Source organism: Schistocerca americana, chromosome 8, assembly GCF_021461395.2.
Source record: "Schistocerca americana isolate TAMUIC-IGC-003095 chromosome 8, iqSchAmer2.1, whole genome shotgun sequence".
NCBI lineage: Eukaryota > Metazoa > Arthropoda > Insecta > Orthoptera > Acrididae > Schistocerca > Schistocerca americana.
Window position 1 is genome coordinate 101566967 of NC_060126.1, and position 24995 is coordinate 101591961.

Consider the following 24995-nt stretch of genomic DNA (forward strand, 5'->3'; position numbering starts at 1 on the left):
AAAGTGTACAGGCCGACCTTGTCTGTTGACTGACAGAGACCGCTGACAGTTGAAGAGGGTCGTAATGTGCAATAGGCAGACATCTATCCAGAACATCACACAGGAATTCCAAACTGCATCAGGATACACTGCAAGTACTATGACAGTTAGGCGGTAGGTGAGAAAACTTGGATTTCATTGTCGAATGGCTGCTAATAAGCCACACATGATGCCAGTAAATGCCAAACGACCCCTCGCTTGGTGTAAGGAGAGTAAACATTGGACGACTGAACAGTGGAAAACGTTGTGTGGAGTGACGAATCACGGTACGCAATGTGGCGTTCTGATGGCAGGGTGTGGGTATGGCGAATGCCCGGTGAACCTCATCTGCCAGCTTGTGTTGTGCCAACAGTAGAATTCGGAGGCTGTGGTGTTATGCTGTGGTCGTCGTTTTCGTGGAGGGTACTTGCACCCCTTGTTGTTTTGCGTGGCACTATCACAGCACAGGCCTACATTGATGTTTTAAGCACCTTCTTGCTTGTTGAAGAGCAATTTGGGGATGGCGATTGCATCTTTCAACATGATCGAGCACCTGTTCATAATGCAAGGCCTGTGGTGGAGTGGTTACACGACAATAACACCCCTGTAATGGACTGGCCTGCACAGAGTCCTGACCTGAATCCTATAGAACACTTTTGGGATGTTTTGGAACGCTGACTTCGTGCCAGGTCTCACCGACCGACGCCAATACCTCTCCTCAGTGCATCACTCCGTGAAGAATGGACTGCCATTCCCCAAGAAACCTTCGAGCACCTGATTGAAAGTATGCCTGCGAGAGTGGAATCTGTCATCAAGGTTAAGCGTGAGCCAACACCGTACTGAATTCCATCATTCCCGATGGAGGGTCCCACGAGCTTGTAAGTCGTTTTCAGCCAGCTGTCATAATATGTTTGATCATATAGTGTATTTCATGCATCTCCTCCTCACCCACCTAGGTCCTCGTCCTCCCTTCTCTCTATCTGTCTATCTCCTTCTCCCCCTTTCTCAGTCCATCTAGTCCAACTCCTTCCCTTGCTGCTCATCTCCTCCCCCCCCCCCCCCCCATGCCCTACTCCTCCCATACAACATGCCTGTCATGCAGGTCAGTCCACACGTTGGAATCTTGAAAAGTGTTTGTTGTCTCTAAGGCAGGCAAATACTACTCCCAAACAAAGTGCCTGGTTCGCAGGGTGGCTAGGCAGCTACAATCCCCATAGTTTGATACGAGGTTTGCAGGTTTATACGAGAAATTTAGTTGAAATCCATCCACAGATTTGGAAGGAGAGCCCAGACATACAAACATACATACAGTCTTATTTGTAAATAGATAGACAGATAAATATGGATAATATTCGTCATGCCCAACGGTTGCACAAGAAGCAGCACTGTAGTTATACATGTGAACTCATATACTCAATCTCTTTCTTCGTGGAACGAGTCAACTTGTACCTAGCAGACTCAAATCACGTGTTTTCAGGTAAATAGGCGTTGGCAGAAGTGGGTGAATCGAGTCTCCGAGCTCACATGCACGGCAAGGTCAGAGATGCTGTCATAATACAACTGATAACCGGCTCGTTTGAATGTGTGTGTGTGTTTTTTCAGAAGGACTTTGTCCGACAGCTTAAATATTTTAGCAGTTTGCGACTCAACGCCTCGTCTATGTGGTGAGCAGCAATCTGTCCTTTCCACATTGTTGCTATTTCATACTGGACTTTCCACTCTTTGATATTGCCTAACAGCTTTCCTTCCATCCCAAAACCCAGTGCTGATTCCCTATTCTCTAACGTACTACCTTACTAGTGTTTTCCTTTTCTTTCTCTTGTTTCCTGTATTTTATTGTAAGTGACTGTGTGTGTTTCTTCCGTTTCGGAAGATGGGTTTTGTTTGAAAGCTTAATGTTTTAGCAGTCTTTTTCATTGTGCCGGCCTGCGACTCCGCACCTTTTCTGTGAGCTATCCATCCTTTCCAGATTGTTATTAAAAATATAAGCAGGTTCATGAACAAATAATGGTCATGCTTCACTATAAATAAGGAAAGAATAAACATGTTTTTACTTTATTTTTAATTATAATCTTGTAGCGTCAGATCCCCATCAGCTTTTGCAAGAATGATCAACTTTAAACGGAGATAAATTACTCACCCTAATATCATACAAATTTACTCGAAAAAGAAGTGATGGATACCTAATGTTATGTTTGTTCTGTATGATGATGAGAGTTGAGACAAGGTGAAACTACCGCAAAACAGAGAGCGCCAATACTGCCAGCTAAATAAAAGATTCTAACTACTGAAGGCACTAACTACTGATAGGCATATTAAGCAAATGAAAGATTTTGATAGAGAACAAATAATGTATTTACCGTAATAGCATTCAAAAGTCATCATCATATATATATATATATATATATATATATATATATATATATAATTTCATGATATCCAGTATTACAAATTTAATCTTTCTGGCGGACACACGTCCAGATCGTCCGCTCTTAAAATTCTGCCATCTCTCTCCACACATCCAGCACTGCTGGCGGCTCACCTCCAACTGCGCAACGCTACGTGCTGTTAACAGCCAACTGCCCAACACTACAATAGCAAATTCCAACAATGCAAACCAGCCACAGACTGCACACAGCACAGTCAGTGATTTTCATATAGATCGCTACATGGCGTTACCAACATAAAAACCTAAACAGCCTACTTACAATACTGATCAGCCTGTTGCAACAACATTATTTGACTTTGCCATTTCATAACGAAACTATCGTCTTCGAACGCAGCCTAGACCTCAGGCAGTGCTACAGATTAGTCTGTCATCACAATCAATATTTCAAGGGAGTGGATGACGGAGGGGAGGGGGGGGGGAATACTATCTCATTCAGCCAGCATCTGTAAGAATTGCTATTGACACTTATTCTTGCTTCAAACGATAATATTTTCTGTTAACAGGGATACGAAAGTTTCCTCGTCGTAAACACTATCTTCGTCAGAAACACTAAACGAACATTGGTGATGTGACTGCTCATGTGTAAGTGTTGTTTGACCAGAACCGTTGTCGAGTTCTAAAGCGGATGCTATTTTTCTTAGCGGCAACAGTTGTAAGTGGAGGAGACATGGGCAGATTTTGTCCATGTCTCCACAAATGGTTCCAAAAACACTTCGTAAAATGTTACAGGTAGGGCCTGCTACTGCCTTTCAACACCAGCTTATGACACATTCAGCTGGCCTACAGAAGTGAAAGTGTAAGGGTCAGCACAAGTTTGTGGAACAAACTCGTACTGTCAATGGCTGCTGTGACGTCACTTGATTGGGCACATTCTAAATTGTATTTCACTAGACCGTTTTTCGGTGGTACTACGCATTGTTTCCATTCCAGCTATAGACCTTTTTTTGTGGTATTCGATTCGTAATCACGACCACAAAAGTTATTTTTACTTTAATCGCTTCGACGCTTGATTCAGACAGATAGCGGTTAACTGTTTCACCATTTCTGCTTGAGATATTTAGCTGAAAATTATTTTATTGTACTGCCAACGGTCTTGCCACAGTGGTAACACCGGTTTCCTTCAGATCACCTAAGTTAAGCGCTGTCAGGCTGGGATAGCACTTGGATGGGTGACCATCCGGTCTGCCCAGCGCTGTTGGCAAGCGGGGTGCACTCGGCCCTTGTGAGGCAAACTGAGGAGCTACTTGATTGAGAAGTACTAGCTCCAGTCTCGGAAACTGTCATACGGCCGGGAGAGAGGTGTGCTGACCACATGCCCCCTCCATATTCGCATCCAGTGACGCCTGTGGGTCGAGGATGACACGGCAGCCGGTCGGCACCGTGGGGTCTTCCAAGGCCTTTTTCGGATGGAGTTTTTTTTATTATACTAGTTGCGATTTCCGTTCGGTAGATACATATTTTTGTTAGCCTATTTGATTCGTCTTTTGCGTCTTTGTCATCGCTCAGCTGGTAAAGCTTTCAATATGATACAAGATTTCCTTCATTTGCAATGAAAAGTTGAACTATTTTTACGACAACTTCGATTTATTCCTGATTCCTACATATGGGACATTCATAATGTCACTTAGCATTTTCCAGTTGTAGGCTCAAACACCCTTGCTAACACAGCTGGTTTTATTTGTTGAGCAGCTGCAAAAATTATGTTTTCAAATGTTGAGGGTTATTGATTTTCACTTCGTATAGCTCCGATTCGGTAAATCCTAGACGAGATAGTCCACTGGCGTCAAATCAGGTGAGCGGGCAGCCCAGTGTCTTGGAGGTGCACGGCTAATCAGTCTCTCAACAAAAATGGCATTTAGATGGTCACGGACAGGTACGTAGTGTTTCATCGTCACTGAACAGAACGTGCTGGATTAAATTTGCGTTACTAGCCGCATTCAATAACTCATAGCAAATAGCTTCTCTAGTGGCATATTCTTCATCTTTATACTTAAGGACAGTTTCAAATTGGTAGGCACGTTTCTTCAATTTGAATCGCAGTGTTTCCCACACTGTGGTGCATACGTTTCCAAGTTCTCTGCTTACTCATCTGCAAGTAAACGATTTCTTATCCTTTCCACAGTTTCATCTGCTGCTGCCGACCTTCCTGAACGATGTTCGTCACTAACACACCCAATTCGTTTTAATTTGTTGATCGTGTTCTAAATGCCATGTGTGGTAGGAACTGGATTGCGTAATTCACGCGTGAATTTGTTGCGCACCTCGTCATACAACTTTCCACGCAATCGGTATGCAACAACAACTGTTCGTTCTTCTATTGTGTGCAATCATTTCGATTGTCTGCAGAAAGTTAAAATTTTTAATCTTACGACAGAAATGCTGACTTCATAAACACAATGTATAAGAGTGTGGGTGAGTGTGAGTCTACGAATTTAGGACGCTCAACAACGAGGTATTAACACCCCTGTTCAAATAGTCAGAGTCGAATTTAGTTAAAACACTCCGATTTTCACTTATGTCCACCTTCCCGGTCGTATGCAGTTACGAAGAATGTTAAATTGTCAGATTTGCCAATGTTAAAACATGCTATAAAATCGAACTCAGTTTTGGAATAAATTCTAAAAAGATAACTCAGGAAAGCAGTGCCTGACTGATCACTGGTCAGTGCGAGCTACCCTCATAGCGCATCACATTCTTCTCCCTTAATAGTATATGGAACAACTCACATTTTTCACGGAGTCTTAAAAATCGTTTTCTAGTCATCCCATCACATGCCAAACAGAGAGAATGAGTCGCTAGTAAATCAATGTTTGTCATCAGGTCTGAAGCATTCAATTGAGAGGTGCCGTGCTGTAAACCAAAGTTCATGGCCACCACACATTGGAGGATCCTCCTGTTGGAGTAGGAAGGAATGCGTCATCGGACTCTGCTACATTCAAATGTGAGTGACAAGTACTTCATCTCTCTAGTTGGTTTTACTATCCGCAACTTATTGTCCGTCACTTCCAGCCAATCTTCACCCCAGCGGGGACACATGACCCTTTACTTCAACACAGACGACATAGAATGTTTGGGGTAGCACATTGAGTCATCTGATTTGGAAGACATGCTTCCTCGGCTGCTTTATCTGCTAATTCATTTTCCTTTATACCCGTGTGCTTTGGCACCCTCTAGAATGACACATCCTTCCCCGGTCTTTGCAGATGTAGGAGGGAGTCCTGGACGTGCTGAAGAAATATGGCTGCTGCGTACATTCATTGAAGAGATTTAAGAGTACATAGAGTTGGAAGCAGATGAGGAATTTCTTAGCACAGACACCTCCCATCTCCTTCTGTGCCTTTAAGATTCAATATAACACTACGATAAATACAGAAAATTCGTTTGGTAAACTAATCATGAGGACACACTCAGGGCAACCACTGAGGAGCCATGAGACTCCCCTTGCTTAGATGCTCCTGCAAGTACAGGTACAAAGCTGCGATGTTGGTTTAAAATTTCATCAAAAATCTAATGACAAACATATGCAGGAGTGCAGTCTCAGCTTACAAAGTTTTTTCAGAAGCCAGTAAGGCACTTGGCTTCAACCATGATTTACTGTTGGTGTTTGTCCCGCATTAAGTGCCACTTCATTATGGTTTGCATTAATTCCGAACCACCTCTTTGTCGCTGACGCTTTGTGAAAATTGCTTCAATGTGACAGCGAGCAGCAGTTTGGTATGGCGGTGATTCTGGAACGGCGAAGAATCTGTACACTTGATGCACCATAAGGAGCTGCCGCCAGATGGCAGGTGGAGGTTCCGCAGTCTTAGCGCATAGGCTATATACAGGTCTGTTGCCATAAGAACTTGAGGTCAGCCTAATCCTCTCATGGCGGATAGCATCGATAGTCTCGAGGTGACTAGGTCTTACTGATCCATAGACCATGCACCCACAATTCAATTGGGGTTATACGAATGCTGTATAAAACAGAAGCCCAGTGTGCACTCCTCAAAACCTATGACAACGGTAATTCAAAATATTCAGTGCGTTGAAACATCTTTCCTTTAGCTCGGATTGATGAGGTATAAAATCTGAAATGCAGATGAGCAACACATTCTTCCGAATTTCTAATGGTAAGTTGCTGCTGGCGCAGTAGTAGGGCTGGGAGAGGAACAAAAGACTGAAAAATCTTCCACGAATGACGACCTCGACTGTAAACAATGGTAAGCGTCACTAGATGGAAAACTGAGTTATTGCATAGAAAACATAATAAGTGATGTGCTTTAGTCCTCTAAGTTGAAAGTTCCACAATAATCTCGGAGGTAGCAGCTCCATCTCGAAATACAGATTGTAACTAGCAGCGGCTTTGGCGGGATATTGCATGTAAACAGTCGTAAGTACCACGGACATGGCTGTCTGTTGTCGTAACGTGTGCGGTGTCCGTGCCAAACAAATACTCTCCAGGGACGAGCTGACAGAATTGGTGGATGACGTGGATACATACGACTCCGATAAAGATCCAGCATATGTTCCTGAACGGAAATGCGTATCAAAATATGTGATTCATACTATGTAAATTGAAGGTGGAGGGGGAGGGGGAGGAAGGAATTTGTGATGTCAGCTACATCGGGTCTTTACGCAGAATCAGCGTCGAAGAGTGAAAAATGTGTGCCGGCCCAGGATTCGAACCCCAAATCTCGCGCTTACTAGGCACTTGTTAATCATTGCCCCAGCCCTACACCGTGCTTATCTTAATTGCACGGACTATATCGGCACGACTCCCGGCTGACCCACATATTGATCTATCGCCACCTATCCACTGTCCCCGTCTATGTTCTCCACGCTCGCTACTTTGAGATTCCCGCAGGAGATCGAAAGTGAGTGTGCATCCGCACTGAAGATGACGGATTCATTCCCCATCGAGGCGAATCAATTATACTATTTGCTTCGTGTCTGTTATTTCGGACATGTCCTAAAGAACAGACGTCACATATTCGTATAAACATAAGTCACTTCGCTTCCCACAATTTACGTACATTTAGTGGACAGTGCGACGGCAGGCATGTTAAGCGCCATCCATAACATTGTTGATGCTCCATAGTAAGGTGCTCGCATTGGTTTCTTACAAAACATTATCTACACTGTATCCAAATCCAGAAAATCATACGAACAGAAGTCAATTATGTATGTATAATGAAGTCAATTATGTATTATAGGGATCATGGTGCACGTATATTTATACATTGCCGAAAAAAATACTAGTACACCTAGAAGGACTATGCCGCATGGGGGACAGTACATATACGATAATGGTTTCAACGTCGTCCTCCAACAGAACGTGCAGTGGCATAGCTCCCAGAGCGCCACCTCTGTCTACCCTTTACTACGGAATGCTCACAGCCAAAAGGCTCAGTGTGGTGTAAACTTGTGAAGCAAGAAGCCAACCATTCCACAAAGACGCACTCGCGCTTCCTATAGCCAACCAAGCGAGTTTGAAGGGGATCAAATCACGGCCTTCCGAGTGACGCTATTGTCCTCTCAGAGAAATGCCACACAACTGGACGACCAGTGTCTGGCCCGGCAGATCTCTGGATCTTAATGCCCTTTGAGGCCGTCCCAAGGAGCTCATGCATGGTGTTGCAACTGAGAATGTAGCACAACTGCAACAGCGAATTAAAAATGGCAGTGCAATTGTGCACAGTGTGATGACAGAGCCGGCAACATTCCGAGCACGTCAATGTCTCATCTACATGAACATTGTTCTGTGAACATGTTTTGGGGTAAATGTGTACACTACTGGCCATTAAAATTGCTACACAAATAAGAAATGCAGATGATAAACGGGTATTCATTGGACAAATATATTATGCTAGAACTGACATGTGATTACATTTTCACGCAATTTGGGTGCATAGATCCTGTGAAATCAGTGCCTGGAACAACCACCTCTGGCCGTAATAACGGCCTTGATACGCCTGGGCATTGAGTCAAATAGAGCTTGGATGGAGTGTACAGGTACAGCTTCAACACGATACCACAGTTCATCAAGAGTAGTGACTGGAGTATTGTGGCGAGCCAGTTGCTCGGCCACCACTGACCAGACGTTTTCAATTGGTGAGAGATCTGGAGAATGTGCTGGCCATGGCAGTAGTCGAACATTTTCTGTATCCAGAAAGGCCCGTACAGGACCTGCAACATGCGGTCGTGCATTATCCTGCCGAAATGTAGGGTTTCAAAAATGGCTCTGAGCACTATGGGACTCAACTGCTGAGGTCATTAGTCCCCTAGAACTTAGAACTAGTTAAACCTAACTAACCTAAGGACATCACAAACATCCATGCCCGAGGCAGGATTCTAACCTGCGACCGTAGCGGTCTTGCGGTTCCAGACTGCAGCGCCTTTAACCGCACGGCCACTTCGGCCGGCAAATGTAGGGTTTCGCAGGGATCGAATGAAGGGTAGAGCCACGGGTCGTAACACATCTGAAATGTAACGTCCACTGTTCAAAGTGCCATCAATGCGAACAAGAGGTGACCGAGACGTGTAACCAATGGCACACCATACCATCACGTCGGGTGATACGCCAGTATGGCGATGACGAATACACGCTTCCAATGTGCGTTCACCGCGATGTCGCCAAACACGGATGCGACCATCGTGATGCTGTAAACAGAACCTGGATTCATCCGAAAAAATGACGTTTTGCCATTCTTGCACCCAGGTTCGTCGTTGAGTACACCATCGCAGACGTTCCTGTCTGTGATGCAGCGTCAAGGGTAACCGCAGCCATGGTCTCCGAGCTGATAGTCCATGCTGCTGCAAACGTCGTCGAACTCTTCGTGCAGATGGTTGTTGTCTTGCAAACGTTCCCATCTGTTGACTCAGGGATCGAGACGTGGCTGCACGATCCGTTACAGCCATGCGGATAAGATGCCTGTCATCTCGACTGCTAGTGATACGAGGCCGTTGGGATCCAGCACGGCGTTCCGTATTACCATCCTGAACCCACCGATTCGATATTCTGCTAACAGTCATTGGATCTCGACCAGCGTGAGCAGCAATGTAGCGATACGATAAACCGCAGTCGCGATAGGCTACAATCCGACTTTTATCAAAGTCGGAAACGTGATGCTACGCATTTTTCCGTCTTAAACGAGGCATCACAACAACGTTTCACCAGGCAAAGCCGGTCAACTGCTGCTTGTGTATGAGGAATCGGTTGGAAACGTTCCTCATGTCAGCACGTTATAGGTGTCGCCACACGCGCCAACCTTGTGTGAATGCTCTGTAAAGTTAATCATTTCATACCACAGCATCTTATTTCTGTCGGTTAAATTTCGCGTCTGTAGCACGTCATTTTCGTGGTGTAGCAATTTTAATGGCCAGTAGTGTAGTATGTAGGGATGTTGAATTTCGGGTTCTTTCGTATCTTTGGTTTTTGAGAAGAATTAATTTTATGGTGTTTGTGATGCACATGTGATCCCAGCCCTACCGCATATCTCGGAAATAAATCAGTTGCAGGCAGAACTTTATTTAACGTGTCACTCTTATTCTGATGGATACATTATACCCACGAAGCGTGTACAGTTACTTTTGAATCACTCTATATATTATAGTGTTGTTGTCACGTTAAAGTAAACATTGTGGAGATACAAAATTTTCTGTGGTGTATAAAACAGAGAAATGTTGACGAAGTAGATGTGTAAATAAGGAACATAATTTTTTGATGTTGTATGCAGACATGTGCGATGAATATTAATGATAAGGCAGTACGTGTTGAATATTAATTATAACGCAGCACAGTAGGTGAGGGATGTGTAGAAATATTTGGTCACCGTTAACCTGCTTACTATTAGGAGGGGGATTATGGTCAAAGGCGAATGTTGGTTAATGGAGATTTATGAACAGTAGAGAATGATGGGCAATAGAGAGAATGATGATCAGTGGTAAGTTATGGTCAGTAAAGAATGATGGTCAATAGAGAGAATGATGGTCAGTGGAAAATCATGGTCAGTAGAGAGAATGATGGTCAACAGAGAGAATGATGGTCAATGGAAAATAATGGTCAGTAGAAAGAATGATGGTCAGACTTAATTGTGATTTGTAAATCAAAAAGATGATGACTTTGATGAGGCAGACGTGAAAATATTGTACATAATATTTTTGAAATTATTGGCAAACTTAATGATGGAAGTTGATGAGGCAGATGTGGAAATATCTAACCACCAAAAAATGGTTCAAATGGCTCTGAGCACTATGGGACTTAACATCTGAGGCCATCAGTCCCCTAGAACTTAGATCTACTTAAACCTAGCTATCCTAAGGACATCACACACATCCATGCCCGGGGCAGGATTCGAACCTGCGACCGTAGCAGTCGCGCGGTTCCAGACTGAAGCGCCTAGAACCGGTCGGCCACCGTGGCCGGCATCTAACCACCAGTATCCTGTATACTACTAGGTGGAGTAGATCATGGTCATTGGAGAACGATGGACAATGGAGAATGGCGGCTTATGGTCAATGTGAGAATCATGGTCAGAACGACGGTCAATGGAGAGGAAATTATTTTGGGTGACTGCAGGAACAGAAATACCTGTTGACATGTTGTGTGTAGTGGAACCACTAGAGGAGAATGTCGTATTGGATGCATCATGATGTTTTTACTTAGAAGTATCATACGTGTACATGATACAAGTGGTGACAGGGTGGTTCCTGTCAATGTGGATAATTTCGACGTTAATGATGTTCGGTTAAGGGGTTATTAGTTGCTAACTTAGAAGTGCCAGACGAAGAAGTGCTAGACAGCAAGCTGCCAGTACAAAAAATTTGAAGAGATCTAGGAGACTAGTTATGGCTAAATTGTTACTGGAAATCAAGAAATTGTTTAATCCTCTAGGTCAGCTGCCGATGACATCCCTAACACAATATAGAATTCGGACGGGAGATAAAACACCCGCATATCGAAAACCAGCATGGAACCACCATCACTTGGAACAACCGGCATAGAAGAATTTATCATCAGGAAATTGAACGATTGCATAATAAAGAAAAGGATTATTTCCTGGGGAGTTGCTGTCGTCATTGTGCCAAAGAAGTCATCAGACAGAATGAAGAAGTATAGATTTTGTTGCGTGGTTATCACTACTTAAATGGTAGAACAGCGAGAGATGCATTTCCTATACTTAATGTTACAGAAACTCTTGATAATTTAGGGCAATGTAAGTACTTTTCCACAACAGACCTAAAGAGTGGTTGTCATTAACTAGTGCACTGCAGGCAGTTGACAGGGAAGCAAATTCGTGGTTGCTGGAGTACCGGCAATTCTTCGTGTTTTAACGTCCCTGTGAATACGCGATAATTAAACGAAGATCGCACTGTACTAATCGCGTACCGCTATATCGAATGAGCACGTGAAATTCCACTTCCACTTCAAAAATAATTTTGTTCGCAACAGGAAACGAATTGACATTTTCCGTCGACACTGCTTTCCATGAAAGACATGATGAGCTAACTGCAGCTATACTTTGCGAAAGGGAAATTTCAAATATTTGCCGAAAAACCAAAGAATACGCACCTAACGACTTTTAGAAGGAACACTCTGCATCTCTGATCGCTATGACAGAGCTAGCATTATGAAACTCAATAGAGGGAAGCCAAGCGCTCCAAAAAATTGTACTGTGGAATGCCTTTTTCTTGCAAGAATCGAACAGAGCCATTCCTCAGTTTATTATTTACAGAGGATTGCCACCGGTCGAATGAAGAAATTGAATTTTTGGAAAAGAAACGTATAGAATAACATTTGATGACGCTGGACTGTACTGCTGCCGCAGCAACCTCTGAGACTTCCTTTCTTGTACGGAGGCAAAAAGAAGTCGTATTAGTGCCAGGCGGGATGGGATGGTGGTCAGGAGATGAGACAAAGCTGTCTGCAGAGGGTGCACCCAGTTGACATAAAGCAGTCACACCTAGCTGGTAGCATTTCCCTTGTCTACAAGGGCACCTCGTGCTGCCCGCACGTCGCAGTCACTTGCTTAGCAGCCATTGGTGGCTGTGGTGGCAGTACAGAACGGTGCAGTGGGGTGTGCGAACCTTACCAGTGGTGACCTCTGAGACTGGCGCTGAAGAGATTCCCCCCCCCCCCCCCCCCCCTACACATTTCGTTTGTTTTAAAGAAAGATCCAAATTCATACCTCTCCCAGTTCTGTCTAGATCTGGAAGATTTCCTAAATAAATAGACCATGCTAAATAACTTTTTTGAAGTACACGTCTTTTATTCTTAGCACATTGCTGGTGATGTCTGTAGCAAGCTTTTTAAGACAAGACTGCTACGTACACGTGATAAATATTCCTAAATAAATAGAGCGTGCTTTCTTACTGGGATTTTTAAATGCGACATCATATAACACTTCTCATACCCAGTGTCTTGGGTCATAAATTATACTAATTGGATAATAAGTTATCTGATAAGTTCTGGCAGCCATGTAGGCTTATTCCAGTACTTCCAAGCCATCGGACAACACCCCATCCATGATTTGTGAATTTCCTCCGTTTTTATGCATTTGCCAATTGACATAGAAGTGTGGGGGACGGGGGAGCGGGGGAGGAGAAGGGGAGCGGATGACTTTGAGCTTGACCTTTCGAGAGCACTGGCTACAATGCAACCTGTGTGGAACGAACACAATCCCATTACTTTCAACTGAAATTGCAAGCTGTATGCAGGCCTTGTGCCACTTGCTACATCACTCCGGTGGACGCACAGCCTTTAACAACAGGTGCCAACTAGTTTAAATTAGACTATAGAAAGTGGTAATATCAATCTCACTCGATTGTGTAAAACATTTCTAGTGTTTAAATCTGTTTACAGGAGCATCTTGTTGGGACTGGAGAAAGACAAAGAAAAGCTGATGCAAAGTATTCGACCAGCGACCTCTCCCGAGAATATAGCGAAGGACAACAAGCTGACTGTGGGTATCAGTACCCTTCTTACACAACGGCAGACGTACAACGACTTGGTCAGGCAAGAGAAAGACACGGTATGTTTTAAAGTGAAATAGATTTTTGTATATCCGTAGGTCTTTGTTCAGACTGTATTCTGTGAATGTTGAATTGTTGTTGTTGTTGTGGTCTTCAGTCCTGAGACTGGTTTGATGCAGCTCTCCATGGTACTCTATCCTGCGCAAGCTTCTTCATCTCCCAGTACCTACTGCAACCTACATCCTTCTGAATCTGCTTAGTGTATTCATCTCTTGGTCTCCCTCTACGATTTTTACCCTCCACGCTGCCCTCCAATGCTAAATTTGTGATCCCTTGATGCCTCAAAACATGTCCTACCAACCGATCCCTTCTTCTAGTCAAGTTGTGCCACAAACTTCTCTTCTCCCCAATCCTATTCAATACCTCCTCATTAGTTACGTCTACATTTTATATCCTCTCTACTTCGACCATCATCAGTTATTTTACTCCCTAAATAGCAAAATTCCTTTACTACTTTAAGTGTCTCATTTCCTAATCTAATTCCCTCAGCATCACCCGATTTAATTTGACTACATTCCATTATCCTCGTTTTGCTTTTGTTGATGTTCATCTTATATCCTCCTTTCAAGACACTGTCCATTCCGTTCAACTGCTCTTCCAAGTCCCTTGCTGTCTCTGATAGAATTACAATGTCATCGGCGAACCTCAAAGTTTTTACTTCTTCTCCATGAATTTTAATACCTACTCCGAATTTTTCTTTTGTTTCCTTTACTGCTTGCTCAATATACAGATTGAATAACATCGGGGACAGGCTACAACCCTGTCTCACTCCTTTCCCAACCACTGCTTCCCTTTCATGCCCCTCTACTCTTATAACTGCCATCTGGTTTCTGTACAAATTGTAAATAGCCTTTCGCTCCCTGTATTTTACCCCTGCCACCTTCAGAATTTGAAAGAGAGTATTCCAGTCAACATTGTCAAAAGCTTTCTCTAAGTCTACAAATGCTAGAAACGTAGGTTTGTTAGAATTGTTAATAAAAAAGCTGCAAATGTGTCAGGTGAGGTCTCCAAGATCCATAGGGATTTTTCTCGAGAATTATATGTCCAAATCTTTTCTGCGTGAAATGCGTTTTAGTTAAATACTTAATAAACAATTAGAATGTGAAGCTAACGTTATTTGGAGTTTCCCTGAGTTCAGGGGACAAAGTCAGCTTCATAGTTTCAAATAGGCGGGGAGGTCAGAATTACTGATCACATCAGACCGAAATTAGTGCCGGCCGCTGTAGTCGAGCGGTTCTAGGCGCTTCAGTCCGGAACCGTGTTGCTGCTACTGTCGCAGGTTCGAATCTTGCCTCGGGCATGGATGTGCGTGATGTCCTCAGGTTAGTTAGGTTTAAGTAGTTCTAAGTCTAGGGGACTGATGACTTCATATGCTAAGTCCCATAGTGCTTAGAGCCATTTGAGCCATTTGAGCCGAAATTAGTGACTCCCCTGCACAGTAGACATCACGATAGTCTAAATTCGGTACAGTTCACAATTTCTTCAGGTACGCCACATCCAGCTGAAGCCACTCATATATGATCAATTTCCATATAGCTTACAAATTGCAGGTGTATTGATTTCTACATTCCACAAGCTGTTCCAGACATAGTGGTGTACAAAACTTTGGGACGAAAGTAACTTCCGTGTTGTGTGTCACAACCAAGTAACATAGCTCATGCAAATTTGGACCATAAATACCAAGACCTGCTGAAGTATAGTACAGAAAGCAGCTGAAAAAATGCGCAGTGAGATGAAAAGAAATGAGACTTCTATTCAAAGGCAATAATTACACTGAAGTCACCGAGATTTATTATTGTCACCTGGACATTACAGACGGCGGGGCATGGTTCTTAATAAGGTGTGTGATCACCACAAACAGCAATGCATGCTCTGCATTGTGCTCCCATCCTGGCTACAAGAGTGGTAAGGAGTTCTTGTGGTATGGCATTATGGTGTCCCATTCCTCCACTATAATGGTTGACAGTTGCTGGGTGGTCGCTCCTGCTTTGGACGTTCTGCAGTGCATCCCCCCACTGCATCCCATACGTGCTCGACGGGGTTTGAGTTGGGGCAGTGGGCAGGCCAGTCTTTTTGCCAAACATCCTCTCATTCCAAGAGCTCCTCCACCTGCGCAGTTCGACGCTGTTGCACGCTGTCTCCTATCATATGGTGACAGGTAGGTACACAAATGCATCTAGAAACATCGTCAAAGATGATCGTTTTGCTGATCCAGGTATTGTGATGTTACATAGGCGTACTGATCTCCTAATCTTTGAACGTACTACAATACTACATTCATCACTGAACATTATTGTGACACAGTATATCTTCCACATGTGCATGTTTTCAGGGATGCATTCAGTCCTGACTTCGTTTTATCGATGACAGTGGGCGAGCACAGTGAACTGCACAGGTGGAAATACTTGTGGAATCAGAGGATATTCGGCAAACAGAGTAACCTGACCGTTACCCCAACTTATATCCCATCGAGCATGTGTGGGATGCGTTGCTGGTCATTTTACTGCATATCCACATGCACTAACGACCACCCAGCTGTCGCCAACCACGCTGATGGAGGAACAGAATGCCCTGTCTCAACAATTTCTTACCAACCTTGTGACTAGGAAGGGAGCACATTGCAGAGTATGCACTGCATTTTGTGGTGATCACTGACCCTATTAAGAAGCATGCCTCACCTTTTGTAATGTCTAGGGTATCGTCAAAAGTCATGGTGAGTTCGGCGTAATTATTGTTTTTGAATGAATGTATGTATATTAATGAATTTACTCATGGCACTTTTGTTACATACGCTAATGATAAATTTCAAAACTCAAATTAATCATCAAATTAATTAATTTAATAATTGCTGATGTACCACCACAATAAAATAAAACTAGTGAATAGGTGAAGGGGTATTAATGAGAAGAGAGTCGTATTTAAGTTTACAAGATAACAAGTTTTATCAATACTTTTGTAACTACAACTGACTAATAAATCGTACACAAGAGAAGACAAACACAAATCATAAAACGAATGGTGTTTTATTGGTAAAGCATGCATAGGTATGCAAGCTATGCAAATTCTCCCCTGAATTAATCCATTTTACAACGCAGTCTGACTTTGTTTACATTAATCCGCTGTGAGGCCCAGCTCTATTCAAATGGAATCAAGTACGACCAAGTATATGACGAACTAAGTTTCACCCTGGAACAGGGAGCTGTGAATATCATTTGACAACCCTACGCTGGTGCTGCAATACCTTGTCCTGTCACCTTGATTCAGGTGGCAGCAGTGAACAGCGCACTGTGGGAGAGGAGCTGTAATGTTCTGACGTGTCCACGAAAATTTGCAAGCTATACGGTCAGGCGTTCTGATTATCAGAACGTGGGAAACTTCGCTATCAGACACCTGGATTCAGTGTGAGGTGCAGCCATTCGCTGGTCTGGCCAAACCAATTCGACTCACTGGCATGACGGTGCATGCTGGAATTGCTGAACGTCAACAGCCCATTCAGCACGGACAAGTTCACCCTCATGACACATGATATGTCCGAAATGATATGCAGTCCCACTGTCGGCACAGTTGGAAACTGCCACTGGTTCTTAGTCTACCACAAGATGCAGAACACAAGCCTCATCCACTGGGAAAGGACCTGAACATTTCCATCGTGAGAGGACCGGAAGACAAAGAAGGCAAAGAATCACAACCACTTTCCACCAAGCCTCGGTATGGGAGACGAATTAGCAAAAATTAAACCATCCCCACATTTCACAAACCAATCGAACTATCCTCTACTCATTTGATCTCCCCTCTTGACTATTCTGTTATCTTGGTACTCAGTCCAAACACAGTAGCGGTGTACCCACGCTTGAGGAGAAAGCCTCCACTTTGCATATCCAAGGAGGAGCCAGTCAGCAACTCCAAATCTCTCCTGTCGGAAAAAAGATTTTAGTCTAGTGAGGCGTCTTTCACACGGTAAGCATGGCCATGTTTTGGCAGTAAACATCTATCTAGACCTGACCACTGTCCATCATTTAGAGAGAGATACAATCTTTCCTGGCCGGCCATTTCCAATTTCTTAAAGAAGACTGTTAAGCTTCCCAGACAGTCGTGAAATGTATGTTTTTGCCGCTCGCTTAAAGAACCTGGAGGTTTCCTGGCGTCAGGGAGGTTACGGTCTTGCCTCCACTAAACACGTGCACCAGCCGCTCTGTTCGTATCGTCCCAGCTTCTAGCATGAGAATGCACGAAGTTTCATGACAGTCCCACAAAGCATCAATTCACAGCAGTCTCTCTTAAATGCCTTCCTTCACCCACTCTCTGCCAACTGGCCACTTCTGAGATGGACTGCCGCCAGGCCTAGATAAAATGTGTTGTGAACAGGCGCCCTTCTCTCCAACCCTAACCGGAAGGACGAGAGGGTATCAGCCAGAAGTCCCTCTGCAGCTGCGATCCACTGAGTGCCGCTTCCCAGAATCATTCGCACAGCCAGGTCGCTGCACTCAGCATTTATGGTTCCCAATTCATATCTCTCCCTGTTCTCTGTCGCCTCCATTCTGGTCCCTCGGGTACAAGTTCTCTACAGGTTACACGTGCTGTTAAGTGAACATTCTACCCACAATTTCCTCATGTACAAAGTCATTAACTACATACAGCAAATGTAGAACTGGGACACACCAAGATTATCACCTAAAATATGAACATTGATCTGAATGACAATGTTGTTAAAGTGAGAAGAGAGTGGTATGCCACCTCTCACTACCCAATAATTTATGCACGGGGAGTGTCACACTTCAGTAGAAAGGTTAGCGTGATAGGGAGCAGAAGAAATTACGACACTTTAGCTGGGTCTTTGAGAATGACTTGCCGGACCAGGTCAGTTTTGCCAACCAAAATAAAAAAAAATACCACACGTCTTGACACCATTCAACCAGGAGTCATATACACACTCACTGCTGCATGCCTGGAAAAGTTTTGTGTTTTTCTGGGTGTGAGAATTGTTCCTGTGGACCCTCAGGAATTGTTCTTGTGTACCCTTAATTATTTGACATATACCCCTGACTGTAAATACAATGACTGAACGGTTAAGTGATAATGCAGACATTTGACTAACCCATTCACACTGAGGCTGAGGTCAGAGATGATTGATTTCCCTAACCACAACACAATATCGTTGAGCACTGAGCATTTTCTGCGTCAGTGATTTTGTTTGTTCACAGTGGTTCGATCTTCCACAGAGACAATAACATGACAAACTGTATCCAAGCATTCAGCAAATCTAGTTTTCCCTATTGGCTTCTCTCTCGGGTTCTTCGGCTGACGTTCATCTAATGATTTTACTGACGTTTCGCCAGCGCGAGTGGCTGGCATTGTCAAAGCTTCACCCTCCATTGCCGGTGGTGAACTGCAATGGAGGGTGAAGCTTTGACAATGCCAGCCACTCGTGCTGGCGAAACCTCAGTAAAATCATTAGATGAACGTCGGCCGAAGAACCCGAGACAGAAGCCAATAGGCAGTTCGTCAGCAAGTGGCTACGAAAGCCTTAACAATTTTGTAAATCTAGTTCTTTTAGTGCACTGGAGTAAATGATGGTAATACAAAATAAACAACATTTAAATGACATGTGAAACGTAGTGAGACTTTACACAAATGACAAAGACAAAATATAAATATGAGACAGTTTCAAAAAGTGGTTCGAATATTAATGTATTTGTTGCGTGTGATATTTTGTAAATCTTTGATTTTAGATGAGAGTGACCTTATATCACAGTACACATTTGAAACTGATGTTGTTCCTGTTGACAAACATATTAAGAAAGAAAAGTGAAAAAATTGCATGTAACCTAATAAAATAATTACAGCAAGGAACACAAAAATAAGAATTAAAGAAGACAAACATATTTTATGTCTCCTACTGCTCCTTTTTCAAGAGTCTTTAGGGAGCCCAGAAATTAACTTTACATTAGTCACATGACTAAACGCAGAGCTACACTCATGAGGTGTGTAACAGTTCGGAAGTGGGGGTGTAGAGGTGAGATGGTGCTAAGAGAAGGGTTACCCTTTGCTTAACAGCATCAGGTGTGGCAGTGGTGTCTGTGGCAGAACCTGTCTCCAGTCTGTGGCGGTAACAGGTAGGCATCTGAAATACTGACAGACCAGAGAGGGGACAGCAGCTGACAGACTGTCACTCTTGTTTAAGACAGTCCTCCAGCAGCAGTTGTCAGTGTTGTGGCATACTATCCCGAGAAGTTAATTGCTTGGTCGGGCACTCTCTAATCTCTCCATTCTCATTGGCAGTGGAGTTACCTTCATGTCTGGTCCCTCGAGACTCTTGCATCAAACAGCGGTGGTCCCAAGAGGTCGCTTTACATCAGGCGCGAGCCTCCGTTACCTGCTAGCAGCAGGCGAGGCACCCCTGTCGGTGCTTTCACTCTCCATTGGCACGAGTGAAAGGGGCGAGTGGAACTCTGTATGCCTCTGTAGCCTTTGAGCTGCCCCAGTGTGATCCCGTCAGCCGGCAGCCTGTAGCTGACAACTGGCAATGTGGCCGTGCGGTGATGTCACGTCAGCCGGCCGCTTGCTGGAGGTGGCGCTCTGCTGTGACATCCCGCCGACAGCTGCGTCCCAGTCAACCTCTTATCAAAAAGACATAAACTAACCATTTTCTAGTGGTGAAGCTCTGTTGCTGTAGCATATGTCAGTGTTTTGTTAGTTTCCTAACACTTTGAACAATTTTTCAGATAAAAACTATTGAACGTCTAACACGTGAACTGGAGAAGGAAGTTGCTATACTGCGAATGAAGGACATGGATGACCACAGGAGTAAGAAGCTGGCGTCAATCTCCGAGAAGAAACTCGTGAGGCTCGAGAATAAGCTACACGTCGTATGTATTCCTGCACTCTGTTCTGTGATAGTTAATGTCTCGTAGCCGCTGCAGGCTTGACGACAATGGTCTGCTGCATCTTTACATTTATATATCCGTCATAAAAAGCAATAGATTTTGATATTTGTATGGCCTACCAGAATATAAACAGCTTCAATAAAAAAAATTATGTTGCAGGAGACAGTGAAATATAACAATATTGCTACAGAAAAGGATCGGCTGAGGGAAGACATCGATACAATGCTCATTGAACATGAGCTCTTTGAAACCGCCTACCAACAATTACTTAAGAAGCTTGTTACTGGCAAAAAAGTCATGTCAGACCTTATGAAGCTTGCGACCTCCAACTTCGACCAGAGGTAAGCTGCTGGTGGATGAAACACGATTTACTGTTTCCTGTATCGTGGCTCCAATACAGGGCTATTACAAATGATTGAAGCGATTTCATAAATTCACTGTAGCTCCATTCATTGACATATGGTCACGACACACTACAGATACGTAGAGAAACTCATAAAGTTTTGTTTGGCTGAAGCTGCACTTGAGGTTTCTGCCGCCAGAGCGCTCGAGAGCGCAGTGAGACAAAATGGCGACAGGAGACGAGAAAGCGTATGTCGTGCTTGAAATGCACTCACATCAGTCAGTCATAACAGTGCAACGACACTTCAGGACGAAGTTCAACAAAGATCCACCAACTGCTAACTCCATTCGGCGATGGTTTGCGCAGTTTATAGCTTCTGGATGCCTCTGTAAGGGGAAATCAACGGGTCGGCCTGCAGTGAGCGAAGAAACGGTTGAACGCGTGCGGGCAAGTTTCACGCGTAGCCCGCGGAAGTCGACGAATAAAGCAAGCAGGGAGCTAAACGTACCACAGCCGACGGTTTGGAAAATCTTACGGAAAAGACTAAAGCAGAAGCCTTACCGTTTCGAACTCATTGATGGGGACATGCTGCGCCGAGTGTGGGAGGAACTTGATTATCGGCTTGATGTCTACCGAATCACTAAAGGAGCACATATCGAACATTTGTGAATGCCTAAAAAAACCTTTTGAGTTTTTGTATGTGTGTGCAAAGCATTGTGAAAATATCTCAAATAATAAAGTTATTATAGAGCTGTGAAATCGCTTCAATCATTTGTAATAACCCTGTATACTTCATTTAGACAATTATGGAACTATTTTTGTACTTATAAGGAGAGCTGTAAAAACAGCCTTCTAAAGCAATACAGTATAAGTACTAGAAAGTGTCAAGCTTTTGGAGCTACAAATAAATCACACAACCTTAGTTAGAAAACCCATTGCCTACAATGAATAAAGCACCTTAGTTCAGCTACGTATTGCAGCACGCGTGGTTACTACTGTATGCGATTTAAAAGAGAAAAAAAAGATAATTCTGCTTATTTTCCTTCGCTAATAATTTTTTGGGGGATGCTCCACTTACAATGAACAGAAGCATGTTATAAGAATTATATTTGGTTATAATTCTGAGGCAGTCTGCAGGGATCTCTCCAAAAACTTTGGCAACTGATATCTCGACAACAACTTCACAATATGTTTTGTACAGGGTGTATCAGGAAGAATGGTAAGTGCGCCGGGATACAACAGGAACGGTTATTTGAAGCAAAAAGCTTCATATGAACATGTGCCCCATTCCGAATGGTTTTCGAGATAGAATACATTTAAATCACATTGTTGTTTATTTTTTGTATTGTGCACTACCTTGTCATTGTTTACAGCGTACCACAGTAGCGTAGAGAAAGTCCAGATGAACAATTTGATACAGGACAAATTTGGTCTATGAAGCTGGGGAACAACCTAAAAGTGGCCCACAAAAACTAACTTAGCTACAGCGTATGCCTGTCGCGCGAGAGTCTCAATGTTCTCTTGCTCGTTTCGCGCAAAATATAAATCCTAAGGAAAAATGAATCGGATCTTTTTTGTACGAAATTTAATGTAGTTTAATTGTTAATTGTTTACTGGGACATGTACTTGCTAGAGGCTGCGGTGTTCGAGTTACTAAAAAAAAAAAACCCAGAACGTGCTAAAGTTACAATAAATGTGTTATATCTTGGTAACCATTCGGAATAAGGCGTATTCTTCAATCCTCCTGGGACACCCTATATATTTATTTATTTCTCGATTACGACGTCTTATTTCTTTCGAGTATTCCGATTTAAGTTCCCCAGACATTTCTGTTACATATTCGCGTGCCGTGAAGTGATCTGTTACGACCATAGCAGCGCGCCTTTGAGTTCTTTCAATGTATGCTGTTATGCCTCGTTGATAAGGACGCCAACTGCTGGATCAATGCTCTAGAACCGTTCGCATCAGCATGTGCCACGCAGTTTCCATTACAGATGCATTGCATTTACTCTGAGGCCCTTCCAAATAAGTCTTGAAAAGAACTTCATCTACTCGGAAACGACTTTCCCAGTCTAATGTGGTTTCCGCAGTGATGGTCATCCTGAGATCACAAAATAAAGGCCATGGTTCACCTCCACCGCTACGAAAGCATGCTGTCAATCTATCGTGGTTTCTGCAAAGGCGACAATCCTCAGATCAGGAAGTTCAATCACACCATTGCCGAAGCTACGTTTTCCGTCTAACATTAGACTGACAATGTGGTTTGCACGGTGGTGGGACAGAATCGTCGCCTGTCTTTTATGATTTGAGATGTTGTTTGGCATCGGTAGTTTCTTTTTAAATAAATATGTTGAGGCCGGATAATTGAACTGTTTTCAAGTCTAAGTATTCTAATCGCTTTCCCTGACAGTGATTGTACGGTATCAACCCATTTCATACCGATTCTTAGGATCACTCCCCTAAATTATTATACAATGTGAGATTGTATAATTGTATTGTGACAAGAGGTTCACTACTAATCTTGTAATCAGATACTATCAGATTCTTTCTCTTTGTTGTAGACATTACCTTACAGTTGTCCAGATTTAAGGCTGCCATTCTTGACAGAAAGTAGGAATTTCATCTAAGACTTTCTGTAACTGCTTATACCCATCCAACGATGATACATTCCTGTTCGCAACTGCACAGTTAGACGTCATATTATGTGTCCTTGGGACACATTCAGTGTCACTTTAGTTTCATTTATGGTCAAGTATAATGTAATGGTTTCTATTGGTCACATATTCCTCGAAGCAATGAGATATTTGTGAAGGTACTGTGTATTGTTGCGAGGCGATCATCTCTGACTCAAGAGTCGTGGGTGCGTAGCATTTTCTCCAGTACCGAAGCGCGTTCAGAGACAGGAAAGCGAGAGCAGTTTGTACTTTATTTATCGATCGATTCCCTTCGTACAGAATTCGGTAGTAGCTCAGTAGCTGCAACGCTGCGGCCCCTGTTTCATAGACAGGTCGTGCCTACGTCCTTGTGACAGAACGGTGACTCGGCATTGGCAGTGGAATTGCGGCTAGTGGCGCCGGCGTCTTTGTTGACCGCGTGTGTCAGCCCTGCAGCTCGGTGACGTCTATCAGAAAGCGTGCAAACATCCAGGGCTGAACACAGAACCCTAGCAGACCATCTGATGCATCAGGCAATGGCAACCACTGAGCTGCCCTACCTGGAATCGCACGGCTGGCTCATAGAACATGAGCTACAATTAATAAATGTAACTAGGCTGAGTAAGAGTGAGGCGTAGCTGCAAATTAGACCAATATTTGTCCAGGAGTCTGGGCCAGTCGAATGTGTGCCTCGCTCGTAGATCAGCTGCTCGTGCTACTAGTTGAAGGTGCATGGTGAGGAACAATATGGCCTAGCTGTACATTCGATCTATGGCCAGGAGACTGTGTAAGCGTATCGTCATATCGCCGGTTTGGTTGTGGAGTATCTTCGCGAGCGGCTTCTTTTCGCAGAGTCGAGCATGGGACAGTGTTGGCTATGTTGTGTTGTGGGTAGGTCTGCATGGGGAAGGCATTATAATGGAAGTTCAGGTATTGCTACAAGTGCTATTACAGTGAAGTAATGAGACATGGAAGTGGATTCAGAGTAAAGTACGTAACGAAGTAAGTAATTATGAGCAGTGCCGCCGATAACGTATTTGAGTATCCACCCGTTTGCTTGTCCTACAGTACAACATCAAGCATCCGCGCCGTGTTTGACCTCCTAGATGAATTAATGTGAATCAGTAATATAGTGCCAGTGTCTTGTAGCGAGCGTGAGAATGTGCGTTCGGCCATCGCGTTACCGCATCATCAACAATCAGCCGCTCCGGGACGGTTACGCGCATCCTCTTGCAAATGAGAACTGTGAAGTGTAATTTTACTTATGAACAGTGTTATATTGTTACAAGTGTCAAGAAGGGCTGGTACCTGATATCTGTGTGTACGTGATGAGCGTTAAGAACTTTCGTTCGACTATTCGGATTCCGCATCATCGCGTCGTATCGGTTACGCGTACGATGGCCAAGTGATATTGTGGACAGATAATCATCATCATTGCTTGTGTATCTATAGCCGAAGATTCTGTCAGAGTAAGACTACGTCCGCAGCTTGTGGTCGAGTGGCTAGCGTTGCCTCTGGATGACGGGGTCCTGGGTTCGATTCTCGGCCGGGTTGGGGATTTTCTTTGCCTGGGGATTGGGTGTTTCTGTTGTCCTCATCATTTCATCATCATTATTCGTGATAGTGCCTAGACT

General features: G+C 43.7%; 1 protein-coding gene across 1 annotated transcript in view; it reads left to right on the forward strand.

Annotated features, from left to right (window-relative positions):
* Positions 1-24995, forward strand: part of LOC124545595 (outer dynein arm protein 1-like) — a 106679-nt gene that overhangs the window by 10156 nt on the left and 71528 nt on the right. The window contains exons 2-4 of the mRNA XM_047124543.1: positions 13311-13479; positions 20203-20346; positions 20524-20705. Coding sequence (XP_046980499.1) covers positions 13311-13479; positions 20203-20346; positions 20524-20705 — 495 coding nt within the window. The remainder of the gene's footprint in view (positions 1-13310; positions 13480-20202; positions 20347-20523; positions 20706-24995) is intronic.